General features: G+C 39.6%; 1 protein-coding gene across 1 annotated transcript in view; it reads left to right on the forward strand.

The window, feature by feature from the left end:
- The window catches only part of GPC6 (glypican 6), a 1093791-nt gene that overhangs the window by 995144 nt on the left and 84345 nt on the right, over positions 1–14302 (forward strand). The window contains exon 6 of the mRNA XM_032611614.1: positions 1720–1863. Coding sequence (XP_032467505.1) covers positions 1720–1863 — 144 coding nt within the window. The remainder of the gene's footprint in view (positions 1–1719; positions 1864–14302) is intronic.

A 14302-nucleotide genomic window follows, 5' to 3' on the forward strand; every position in this document is an offset into this window, starting at 1 on the left:
AAACGCAAAGTTGAACTTCATCAAAACTTCCGGAAAATGGGGCTTCCCTGGTGGCGCAGTGGTTGAGCGTCCGCCTGCCGACGCAGGGAACACGGGTTCGTGCCCCGGTCCGGGGAGATCCCACATGCCGCGGAGCGCCTGGGCCCGTGAGACATGGCCGCTGAGCCTGCGCGTCCGGAGCCTGTGCTCCGCAACGGGAGAGGCCACGACAGTGAGAGGCCCGCATACCGCAAAAAAAAAAAAAAAACTTCCTGAAAATGTTACTGGATTTACTGTAATTCTGTCAAAGGGATTATCTCTTGATAACTAGCAGAGAGTGCGAAGCTTCTAAAACTGGCAAAGGAGGTATCCCCACACCACCCTGAGTAAAACCACTGTGGAAAAGAACTAGCAGCTTGGTCCCTGAGATCATTACAATAGAATGTTTGATTTCCCCTGGCAGCCCTAATTGTGTCATGAACAGCTGTCAACAACAAAATTAGAGGAAACTGTCATTATAGAGAAATTATCCACATTTGCTTGTCCTATTTCCACATCATTGCTCAAGAGAGTGTTTTCAAAGAATTCCTCTATTAGAGGTTTTCATTACTCAAAGAGGAGACGCTCAAGTTATTGGCCTTATATGCCATACGTGAAATACATTTGTCACAGTAACAAGAATCCCAAACGAATGTTTCTTGAATGCCAAATTCAAGTACATGAAAATGTCTGGGACATAATTTCTTTAATCCTGAAATCATCCTATGAGGTAACTATTACAATTCCTACTTTTAATACAGTCCATTCTCATTATTTGCATAGCTGTGTTCTATGAGTCGCCGCAAACCCTGAATTAGCAAATACTGAACCGTTGCTCCTACTAGAAATACAGGGTTAGGTTCCTGCAAGCGTTTAGTCACATATCCATAACCTTGTTTTAGGCGTGTCTCTCCTGAAAGACACCTTACTTGATACGTATTGTTGATACGTTAACATTGAACTCACAGCCAAGTGCACTGTAACCCATGCCTGAATTAAGTTTATCTAACGCACAGTTTTCTCCGAAAGGCACATCACAGCCTTAGGAACGCTAGACAGCACTTTAGCCCTACGGCCGCGGGCTGTTTTATACTGGGAAATCACCAAGTAGAACACAAAAGTATGGAAAAAATGTGGCACTAAATAGACCACCAAAGAGACATGCGTTTACAGCTTGAGAGCCGAAGCAAGAAGGCACAGCTTCTCCTTGTTGCAGCTGTGAACATGCACTTTGCCGCTCTCCCCATGTCTGCAGAAGTGTTTCGAGTATTGATTTGGGGCTTACAAATTAATTTTAGTGAATACAATCTTCCCTCAGTATCTGCAGGTGATTAGTTCCAGGAGCCCCCGCAGATCTCAAAATCAAATTTGATCCGAGTTTGTTTAAATTTGCAGATGCGAAACCCATGGATACGGAGAGGGTCAAATGTAGGCAAATTCACAAAAACGGAATCTGTAAATAATGAGGATTGACTGTATACGTAGAAAATAAGAGTCAGGCCATAAGTCAGTCACTCTGTATCTGACGGAGTAATTCTGTTTCATTGGTGCTTGTATTTGTTTAAGTTTCAAGATCAGAGTTTTTTTGGAGGTAAGAGTTCCATGAAAAATGTGGAAGCCAGTGCACTGAATGCTTTGGCGTCATAATCTTAGGAAGAAACTCACCGTATAACTTTCGTAACCTTTCGATGGTTCTTCCAGGTCTTTCAGGGATGTGGCCAACCCAAACCTGCTCCAGCCCTCAGATCTGCTCGCTCAGCTCCCGAAAATTTTAATACACGGTTCAGGCCTTACAATCCTGAGGAAAGACCAACCACTGCTGCAGGCACAAGCTTGGACCGGCTGGTGAGTTCTCCCGTTGCGGCCGCTTTTTGTTACCAGGGTTATTCTTTAGAAGACGTGATGGGATTCTGAAAAAGCTGGTGGTAAAAGTCATCTCATTCTTATATCTGCTCCTGGTCTTAATTAGAATATTGAAAAGTAATGAGATCTTCCTTCTAGGTCAAGAATTAGATTATTTAAGAAGTCTTATCACTATTAATCCACTCATACAATGGCCAAATTTTCAACTCCATATTTCTTCTGAAATATTAATTTGGAGATTAAGTTCCTATATCTTCCAGAGATATAATTACAATAGCACATTTCTTATTCAACTGCTTCAGTTATTTATTCAATTATGATACAATGTAACTTTATCATGAATGTTCCTTATATGTAAAGTTTCTGTTTGAAAAATCTTGCCAAGAGACCCCAAATCAATACTACTACCGTTTTTTTTTCTTTTTTATGTGTCTTTTAAAAGTTGGAATGCTTAGAAATAGTCACTCTTTGATCCATTTAAACGTGTGTCAGGGGACCAAACATCTATCATTGAAGCAATTTACTTGGAGATTACAACCATAAATATAGTAAACACAATTTTTAATGTGTTTCAAACATCAAATTTTGCTATAAAAAATGAAAAGCTCATAATTTCAAAGAAATACTGCCCAATCGTTTTCAATACAATTTATAGCACTATAAACAATTTATATACCTGTAATCGTTAGCGCCGTTAATGTTGCTTCGCCAATTATCTTGATGTAAAATTAACAAATAAAAGCCTTAAGGTCATAAAACACTTGAACCACATCTGATTATGTCATATAAACTCAGATCTCAAGGGTTTCTGGTTATGAAAATACTTTTATTAGTCACTGTTATAAATGACTGTATCATTTTAGCTAATATCCTTCTATAGTATAGAACTTATAAGATTAAATTGGTAGCATTTGGCCTCATACTAAGTACATCTCAGCATTTCTCTCTATAAAAATCAAATGTGCTTACAACACAAAGACCTATCCACGAAGTGTCAAAGTGAAGGGGTAAGTGGAGTCATTAACCGCTAAATTGTTATAAACTTATTACTGTTCATTAGCAAATAAAACCCCCTCTTCGGTGTAGGTTTTGAAAAAGGAATCATTTGGGTAATTGCTTCAACCTTGTACTTTACCTTAGTTATATCTATTCTCTATTCACAATTTCAGGAAAAGTTTAAAATTAGTCACCTTTTTTCTTTTAAACAAACAATTAGATTCCACCAAACAACCAGCCAGTTGTAAAGAAATGGTGGTTTCATTAGATTCCACATACAAAGGAATTTTACAAATTCCTTTGTATGTCAAGATCCTTCTAACCAGAGCACAATTTGTGAGTAGGGGTTTGACCTCCGTCTCTCTCGCCCCTTTGGTTTTTGTTTTTTTGCTTTTCCTCTTTCAGTTGGCTCTAACTTAGTTAATGAAACAATTCAGGCTTTTCAGAATTTTTATGAACTCTCATATCAGAACTGGGCACAATGCAAGATGAATAAGTTTTAGAGACCTGCTGTACAACCATTGCATGCAGATAGCAGTCCTGTATCAGTTAAGAGGCTAGATCTCAGGTTAAATGTTCCTACCTCAGGAAAATAAAACTGGGAAACAAATGGAGTATATTATCCACTTAGTTAAAACTGCATTGATCCTGAACACTATAATGACATCTATGACTACTAATTAATTTTTTTGCCTTTGGAACAGAAGCACAGTATTCTTTCCTACCAGGAGAAACACACACACACACACACACACACACACACTCAAACAGCGGAAGTAGAACAAGAAAAATACCTTTCTCAAGGCAACGGTATTTATACAATTCAGTACAGCTTGAATTAAACATCAACACTTTGAGAATTTCACAGGATGTTTAAAATCTAGTAGATATGAAAATCAGGATTTGAATCTTTTATGAAGGAACTTCATTGGTCATCCTCAAAGTGCCCCAAATATAAGGGTCTTGAGGAATCTTGGCAAATAGGAAAGTGATTTAGGATCTTCTATTTTACGCACCCCCAAGATACATTTAATCATTTTTTAAAAGAATTAGTAATGGTTAATCATATGATCACGAGAAAAGGACCAAACTCAAGGTACATAAGGACCAGAGTGAGTGCAGAAGAATTTCAATCAATAAGCCAATTTTATTCTAAAATATTCTCTGACAGCATATGGTACCTACTTCCTCGTAGGTGTGGCTTCAGGCTCTATAAGGGAGAATGGCAGTTTTGTTAATTTTTTATTCAGTTAAATTCTGATTCCTTCCCAAATTGTAAGAATTAGCGATTTGTAATTCACAGCCAGTCATAAACCTACCTGGAGCTACTTTCCCAGCCCCTGAGACCAAGGGACTGTTTCCACGTAAAAAGGAGCTATACAGGGTTATTCTTGAGACACACAAGCTAATCCCGAAGCTAACATCAGAATCTCCATTTTGCGGCCGTTTGTTCCCCCAAATCTTTCGTCCCTTTGCAGGTTCAATATAGTTCTGAGTAGTGGAAAGGTTGGAGCAGTTACCTTGGCCAGACAGTGCTGTGCAACAGTCAGATAAAATCATCAAGATACACGCAGAGGTGATAGGTCCTGATGGGTCTGCCATATATCACTGCTTATTTGGAAAGTTTATGAACAAGTCTCAGGGTACCTACTCCTGTTTTAATTTTCCCCTGAAAAGATGTTTCCTGAATATTTATAAGAAGCATGTGTCCCAGAAAAGAATGATAATTGGGAAAGACTCCCTTTAATTTCTCTCAGTGTTTCAGCAGAGAAAATGCTTCAAAAGATAGCATCCCAAAGACAATCCCAATCACCCCACCCCTTTTGCCAAAAAAAAAAATCTTAGCTACAAAGCTCTCGGAGAGTTGCTTCTTACTACCATTTAAAATTAGTACCTGTGGCATTAACTTTGGGATCTGTTGGTAAATGCTCTTATACCAGCTATTATAAAGCAAATTTTTATGTGAAGTGGTAGTTATGGGGTTTGTTTTAGAAATAAATCTCCTAAGCGCAAACTAGGTAAGCCACTGCTAAAACTTATATAAAGTAATTGAAAGCAAAACAAAACTCTCTCTTAAAAATCTATCAGTTCCATCATTTAACCTCTTACTACATTTATAAGGAAGTTGTCAATTCCTTTATATCACTAGGAAACATTCCATGTGTTCCTTCAAAGTTATATGGGCATAAAAAACAGTTTAGGTGTAGCTTTCAGACATACTACCCTAAAGTTATTTTTATTATCCAATAATGAATGAATATACTTGTATAAATTCCGCTTCTGACGGAAAGCTGACTCCTCAGAGAATACTGAAGTCCTTCCTGCCAGCAGCCATGGTTTGTTCAAGAAATGAACAAATGCCAAACTGGTCCCATCATCATCCGTCTCTTCCTGTCACCAACACTCACCCTAGCAGTCCTCCTGTCCCAGCCCACTGTTACTGATTTTCGATTAAATAGACTAGAGGTGGTTATTTGAAATCAGGAAGAGATTGGTTCTCTTCCTTTTTTCTTAAATTTATACCCTGTGAATTCTCTTAAATAATGTGGTGTGAAACAGTGATTTCTTTAAAGAAAATTCCACTAGAACTTCACGGAGAGTATAGTGTGTAAAAATAAATCAACACAAAGTAGCTTGATTTTAAGATCTGAGCATACCACCCTGTTGGTCAGTTGTACAGCTCAGAATATTACAACACAACATGCTATACAGCTCCTGGACACACTTGGGCAGGGAGTGTCTGTTATTTTACTCCTGCTGATTCGTTAGAGCAAAAATATACTGTAAATTATGTGTATTAGAGAAATATATTTTCTAAAAGTAGGTTAAAAAAAACCCTAGACTTGGAAGTTAATTCATCAAGTTGGCAATGAGTTAGACCCACGAATCTCCAGTAAGTATTCAACATCACACCATGTGTGTGCAGACTCTCAAATATTCTACTGCTCATTCTGAGGGAGTCGGGGGTGGGGATGGGTGGAACGCCAGTCTGCAACGCTAAACGTTATACCTGTGCTCTGCTATTATGTGTAGAATAATCTCTCTTTCTTTTTCCTTTGAATTTGTTTTCCTCTTGCTTCCCAGAGGATTGTGTGGAGGACAATGCAACATAGTGTAAGCTTTGGTCTTCTTCTTCTTCTCATCCCCATTTGTCTTTGTATGGTCATTCCGGAGAGTTTCTGAGAAATCCCACCTCCACTTCCTCCTTCCAGATTGTCTAGAGAGAGAACATTGAACAGCGTACGTGACCAGCAGGTTTAAGAATGTCCTCTCAGCTTGGGGTTTGCGGTTGACAACCGTCTGGTATTCTTTCTCAATGGCAAGGTTTTCAATCTCAGCTTTGTGTAAGACTAGCTCATCTGGTGGCTGATTTGAATTCTACCCCAATGTTCAGACTATGTATAGTCTGCCTGAAAAGCTTGCTCTTCCCTGATAGAACATATTGGCTTTCTTCTTCTGTGCTGAGAGAATAATTACCTCCCTAATAATGACAACAAACCAACAGCAGCTCTCATGCCTAAGGAGCTAATTTTTCCACTAGCTGGGACATAGAGAATTTAGGGGGGTAAGAAATAGTATGTGGTATAGCTTGTTTACTCTTTGTTTTCCTACTTGAATTTACTGATATCTTTTAGAGCATTAGGAGAAAGCATTGGATATTTTTTACTACGAAGCGGTTTGTTCTGGGGATGAGGATAGGCACACCCAGGTTATCCTACCTGACTTTAACTTACATATTAACTGTAATAAACTACATGACAGTTAAGTTATCCAGTGATTTTCATAATACCACTCTGTGCTGGTACTACCACTTCATAAAGACCTGAACCCTCCATAGCATCATGGACCCAGAAGAGAAGATGCCTCTCACCTGATGCGCTCATTTATTCATGTAGCACTCCTATGACATCATGGTGCTACATGTCTGCCTGGCCTTAAATTTAGGCAGTGGCAACACTATGTCTAATTCTCCTCCTTTAATATTCATTTGTTTAAAAGAAAATGTCCTCTGAGTGGTATCCCTATTTATCATTCCAGCTCTCTGAGCCCAGGGCAGTTTGGATAAGGTAAGAAAGTTAAGAGGTATATCTGAAACAGGAGTACTCTGGAAGGGAAGATCTTGAGGAAGGAACAGGGAAGGCAGATAGCTCAAGGTCTCCTGGTGCTAAATGGAAAGTGGGAGAAGGAAGCATCAGTGGTGGGACAAGTCAGGGTTCTATTAGTTTGGACCAACTGATACAACTTGACTAGCTCCAGTTGACAGTGTGTGCTTGCCCTCTCCAACATTCTCTTGATACCTCCAGATTTTCCAGCAGTTAAACTAGTCCAATCTCCTTGTCTGATGGTTATTATGACCCTTGTAGTTTCCCCAAAAAAGAATGATGTCCTAGAACATACTGGAAAGAATGTAAAGCATAATATGATCCCCACCCACTCCCCACGTGTGCTGGACTTCCCCGCTTGTCTCCTAGAAACTTCTCCAGCTGGGACCCCAAGATCAGACGTTTATTATTGGATATGGTTCTTGCAAAAACACAATGCAATTTCTGAAATGTATTGGTGTGCCACTGATGGCAAATATGTTGTGAATATTAATATGTATAAATTTAAGTACTTGTAAAATATCATCAAGCTATACACTTTATCTTATTGTTTGGAAACGAAATGGACAAAGCAACTCACATCCTGGCACCGTTTCCTGCCTGATGGTTAATCCCAGTTTCAGAGTAAAATGCTGGTCTTAAAAGTGTTCTTCCATGCCTCTTTGGGACCATTTGGTATGATTTAGGAAGTCTTAGTTGTAAGGATGCGGGAAACTGTCTGTTGTTCATTTTAAATTGCCGTGGCATTTCACTGTCACCTCAAAGGATTCTGCATCCGGCTAAATCCACTAGTTTGCATTTCAAAAGGATGTCAGGCTGTGGTTAAGAAACTGCTTTATTATCTAGAGCCTCAGCCACTGTCTTTAGGTGACACTGATATTTTCCATTTTCCACCTCAACACAGACACACACAGACACACACACACACACACACACACACACACACACACACACACACACACACACACACACACACACACACCTCTGAGTCTTTGCTTGGCCTGAACAGGAGAAACTAAAGCCTCCGTAACGACAGTAAACCAGATTCTGCTCTTTAATTAGTTTTCTAAAGATAAATGGGTCAAGGCCAGATTGGCTTTCAGCCTCTGCTGCTGCTGAATAAATTATGCCCCATTCACCCCAGCAAACAAACAGCTACTGCTCCATCCACTTCAGATTTGGAACTGCCCAGTCCTGCCTGAACTTGCTCTATCTATTTGCTGCAAAACCCCACTGAGACGCCCTAGTGTCATTTTCAATGAACCCTTGGCAATAACAGCAGCAAAATACAGCGAGCTTTCAAAGCAGGGAGAAAATACAAAGCGTTAAAACCAAGCCACCCAAGTTATTTGGTCTCAGTGTCTGCCCTCCTCTGGGCATCACCGACAGCGTGTGGTGGCAGAGGCAGCCTCCCAACACAGGCTCCTTTAGGAGGCTTGTGGTTGATGAAGCCTAAGTGGGGAATGTCGTTAAGACACCCATGTAAAACGATGGCTTATCTCCAGGATATTCCGCTTATTCCATGGGCTTGGAGGAAGCACGAATCTAATTCAATGATATGCACTGTTGGAAACCTAAATGGAATGCCTGCCCCTTATGTGGAATTTTCAGCTCACACCCAGTGGACAGTGAACTCTTTTTACATCCTTGGGAAGCTGTTCTTTCAGGAACGTGGAAGCACAGTGAAATCAGAAGAAGCACAGACCTTTCTTTCAACTCAGGCAAACCAGTGTTTAATTGCAGCGGTCGTATACCTCGGGGAGTAACATATACCCCACTGGCTGCATTACTCCTTGGGAGATGCTGAAGCCCATTCCGCTCCACTGCTTCAAGACATGTTCAGAGACTCACGTGGATTCCAGCAATGAAATAAATTCACGCCACACATTTTAAAGGGGGAAAACTTTTGCACAGCTTGCTTTAGGTATAAGTGGTCTGAAATCATTTGGGGGCGAATTTTACCAGCAAAACCATTTTCAACTCTATTTTTAAACTCTCCTTTGTCCTCAGAAACATTTAAGCAAGAGCTTTGCTGACCTCTAGGTCACAAAAATAAAATGTTACACTTTCAGACCCCAGATATGGCTGTACAGATTTTACGTCTATTTTATGGTATGTTGATATGCTTATTTTCCCCTTCAGACATGAAAATTTCTGTCAGAATTCCTGACTTCAGCTAAACCCAAAACGATGCATTCTATGGGTATCAATCAATCGTGTATTTATTGAGTTCTCCTCTCTTGAGTAGCACTTAATAAAACTAACTAGCATGTACATTCTCCATCATCACATGTTGTTAGTGCTAGCATCATCAAAAAGGCAAGAGTTACTGTTTGCAAAAAAACATTGTTTATCAAACCAGTTAGATACACCGTGTTTCCTCCAGGGAATAGTATCTCATATAGAGCCCCATAAAACGTTAGCCTACAGGAAGTAGGAATTTGATTTTGCAATCTGAGATAAACTACACCAATAAAGAATATGTGGAAGGCTGCAATGAACATTTTGGTCCATGACCCTTTTTGAATTATGGCTTTCTCAGAGTATATGCCCAGTAGTGGGATTGCTGGGTCATATGGAAGTTCTATTTTTCGTTTTTTAAGGAACTTCCATACTGTATCAATTTACATTCCCACCAACAGTGCAGGAGGGTTCCCTTCTCACCACACCCTCTCTAGCATTTACTGTTTCTAGATTTTTTGACAATGGCCATTCTGACCGGTGTGAGGTGATACCTCATTGTAGTTTTGATTTGCATTTCTCTAATAATTAGTGATGTTGAGCATCTTTTCATGTGCCTCTTGGCCATCTGTTTGTCTTCTTTGGTGAAATGTCTATTTAGGTCTTTTGCCCATTTTTCAATCGGGTTGTTTGTTTTTTTTTGATATTGAGCTCCATGAGCTGTTTGTATATTTTGGAGATTAATCCTTTGTCCATTGTTTCATTTGCAAATATCTTCTCCCATTCTGAGGGTTACAATAGCCAGGACAGGACAGGAAGCAACCTAAGTGTCCATCGACAGATGAATGGATAAAGAAGATGTGGCACATATATACAATGGAATATTACTCAGCCATAAAAAGAAATGAAATTGAGTTATTTGTAGTGAGGTGGATGGACCTAGAGTTTGTCATACACAGTGAAGTAAGTCAGAAAGAGAAAAACAAATACCATATGCTAACACATATATATGGAATCTAAAAAAAATGGTACTGATGAACCTAGTGGCAGGGCAGGAATAAAGATGCAGGCATAGAGAATGGACTTGAGGACACGGGGTGGGGGAAAAGGGTAAGCTGGGGCAAAGTGAGAGAGTGGCATGGACATATATACACTACCAAATGTAAAGTGGATGGCTAGTGGGAAGCAGCCGCATAGCACAGGGAAATCAGCTCAGTGCTTTGCGATGACCTAGAGGGGTGGGATAGGGAGGGTGGGAGGGAGACGCCAGAAGGAGGGGATATGGGGATATATGTCTGCATATGGTTGATTCACTTTGTTGTACAACAGAAACTAACACAGCATTGTGAAGCAATTATATTCCAATAAAGATGTATATAAAAAAAGAATATTTGGAAGGTATGTTAACAAATGAATCATCATTGACCAAGTATGCACATTGAAAACATTAAACAAATGTAGCATCTTTGAGCTAGGCCATATCCGATAGCTTGTTCTCCTTTCTTAAGCCAGAAGTCTTTGCCCATACCTTAAACAAATTAAAGAAAAACATTGCCAGTTCTGAACTGATCGGATGAAAAAGTTCATCTGTGCACTCATTCCCGTTACTTGTCCTTATTCATCTGTGTAATGTATGTTTTCGGTGACCTGATTATGAAAGCCTGAATACACAAGCCATACTAAACTGCCCTAATCATACCATTTAAAATATGTGTTCATGAGAGGTATCAGTGGACATAGATCTTTCATTAAATTATTGAGCAGCTTATGGAAAAGCTGCAGTTAGTTTTTCTCATAGCTGTCTGAGATATTTGCACCATAACTCCACAACTCCCAGATGTGACGTTCACGCTTATGAGAAATAGAGCTGAAGAAATGGGATTTTTCATAAATACCAGTTTTGATGTATTTGCTGTATAATCAATCAGCTTTTAACTGACTCTGGGGCCCATGGAATACATTTTAAAGCACTGGGAATTCGGCTATTCCCATAACATACTTGGACACTCTTTACTGCTAGCGATAAACCTCAGGCATAAACATTGTAGAGAAAACCAGATGAAAAGAAACCTGTTTGAGTGAAAATTGACTTCCCTTCGTAAATGCTGAAGGTAGATAGAAACATATCTTCAATACACAATAATTTTATTACTTAAGCTCATTCACGGTTATTATTGTCAAAGGCTCTGACTTCATGGGTATTTTCTTGCATCTAAAAGACTGGCCAAGCTATTAAAACAAACAAACAAAAAAAGACAAGTTGACAGTAAATGAACGAACCAGCTGCTGTAACAGGACCACTATATTGCTGGCTAACAAATAATTTTTTGGAAGTTGGGTTTGTGTAATATCTTTAGAAGCTTTTCCAATATTCTGTTGATCTGGAGGGGCCAAGCCAGGCACCGAAGCAGCTACAAACAACCCCCCAAATGGCTCACAAAAACACAGGTTTATTTCTTGTTCGTAGCAAGTGCCCGCCGTTCGGTTGGCTGCGGGTCGGCTACACATGGTCGTCACCCTCACTCCAGGACGCAGGGTGACAGTCAGCCATTATCTGGAGCTTTGCCTGTTACAGCAGCAGGGGAAAGAGAGACCGTGAGTCTCCACCTGGAAGGGACACAGCACAGTGTCTCCATCTGGTTGACCAAAGCAGGTCACATGACCAAGCCTACTGTCCAGGAGGCAGGGACGTATGTCCCTCTGTGTCTCACACAGACAGCAAATGGACACGTTTGTGAGCAGAAATATTATCAACCCCAAGTACAGATGACCAAGGCAAGATTTTTAAATCGATAAAAATCTATTCATTACTCTCTGAGACAAACCTTTCATGAGAAAAAAAGAGAAATTCTTCATTCAACATATATTTACTGTGCTGTAATATGGGCCAAGTATAAGTGGCTAGAACATAATCAAAGAGCTCACAACACTTTGGGTGATGGCAGATCAAGCTAGCTCTCATTTAAATCAGACCATGGTCAGGTGAAGATTGCATTTAAAAGTTTTTAGAAATCTAAGGGAATTCTAAATCCTTGTTACAAAGGGCGTGTCTACATTGCCCTAGGAAACCAGCATCGCTTTATAAGTCAGGTTGATTTTTAGCATCGGATGGCTATTTCTCCTACCTGAACTTCAAGTTCAATCATCATTCAACCAGAGCGAAGGAGTCCCACCCCAGCAGCCCACCAAGACAGTATCTCAAAGGAGGATGTAGAAGCTGTTGCCAAGGAGTAGGAGAAAAAGAGCAATAGGAAAACAGAATGAGCAAAGACTTTTTTATTACCGTCATTTAAATGTCTTTCAGATCCAGACTGTGTATTTTTTAAAGGAACCTTCGATGCTGGATGTCGTAAAGGGCTGCTCTTGTCTGACTTGATGTCATGTGTGCTTAGGCAAAGCAATTTTTCTGCTCTTCTCTTTTCTGGGTCAACCTAGTTGGAGCAAATCAAATTGTTCCCCCTCTTTCTTCCTTTCATACATCATCATTTAAGATCACCAAGAATTCGAGTTCCGGAACCTGCCTTTGTCTCCTTTTACAATATCTGTTTACTTCTGAATAGCATTCGTGACGGAGAACACTTTTCGCAGGTTAATCAGGGAAAGTGCACAGGCTGACAGCAACAGCAAACTTATCGATTGCAATGAAAGTCTCAGGAATGTGTGTGCCATTGGCTTCTGCGTGGAATTATTTTCAAAGTCGTAGAGCTCTGATTCAGCTGGTAGAAAAATTACAATATAAATTCATAAATTATTTATGTGTAATGAGGCAGGAAAGGAAAACAATGACTTGGTTAAGTTTTATTCTAAGGGATTTGAACCTAAGAAAACTCTCCAAAGCAGCCTGAATTCATTGCAATGAAGAACACTCATCCCTGCACTTGAAAAAGCCTAGCGTTTCCTTTGTTCGTTCTTTGCAGCAACTTGAGTGCTAGAGAAAAGGGGTAAACACGAAGCAGCTAGACCGGCTCTGGGAAGAAAACAGAAAGGTAGCAAACTGCCTTAATTGATCTCCTCACGTAAAATCGAAAAACCCAGGGGCGATCTTTAGTGTGAGACATGTCCTCGTGAAAATGTTTCCAGTTACTCAGGAAAATCAAATTTTCTTTATACAGTAGTCTTCAAGGAACAAGAAGTATTTCATTAGGATTTTAATGGTGAGGGCTCAAGTGAAAGAAACTTCATCCTCTCTTGTCAACCTTTATCCTCTCTTTAAAAATAAATAAAATACAATCTCTTTACACTATTTTCATTAAAAAAAATTTTCTTTCTCCATGACTTTGGAGAGTTAGAAGTTAAGTAAGTCCCTAGGAATATTTTTTATTTAATTTTTTTTTTGGAGTATAGTTGATTTAGAATGTTGTGTTAGTTTCTGCTGTACAGCAAAGTAAATCAGTTATACATATACATATATCCGCTCTTTTTAGATTCTTTTCCCATATAGGTCATTACAGAGTATTGAGAAGAATGTCCTGTGCTATACAGTAGGTCCTTATTAGTTATCTATTTTATATACAGTAGGGTGTATATGTCAATTCCAATCTCCCAATTTATCCCTCTCATCCCCCTTTATTGGAATATTTGTTGAAGACGCTGATTTGCATAACTCTGAGCGTGGTACGACAAGGAAGGATTGTGTGTGTGGGGGTGAGTAGGTGAGTGTGGGTGTTTATTTTTTAATAACAGTACACTCCTTGTGCCCAGTAATAATAGGTGAACCACCCAGAGATTTGTTACAGTGATTTATCAAATTGTAGCTGAAGCATGATACTTTTAAATAAACTTCTGTGATTCATCACTACTTTTTAAAATTCAGAGGCACCCAGTGGTGGACCAAGTGCAAGCACCAATTTCCAGGGCTCCCTCAGTCCCTCTCATCATGTCCCATCCTAAACTTTACCTCCCACAGAGAAGAGCCACTGCCCCGGGCCTCCTGGAGGAGGAGAAGGGGACGATGGGATAAGAGGACTCTTTTCAGAACAGTCTTCAAATCTTACATATTTTTACAGATTTTTCTCTTTTTTTTGGTAGGTTTGCTCTATCAGTTACTGGGAGAGTTATTTCACTAGGCAGGAAGATTGATCTGTTTTTCCTTGTAGTTCTATTTTGTTTTTTTATATTTTGAGTCTGTATTTATAGTTACA

The sequence above is a fragment of the Phocoena sinus genome, chromosome 18 (assembly GCF_008692025.1).
Source record: "Phocoena sinus isolate mPhoSin1 chromosome 18, mPhoSin1.pri, whole genome shotgun sequence".
NCBI classification, from domain to species: domain Eukaryota; kingdom Metazoa; phylum Chordata; class Mammalia; order Artiodactyla; family Phocoenidae; genus Phocoena; species Phocoena sinus.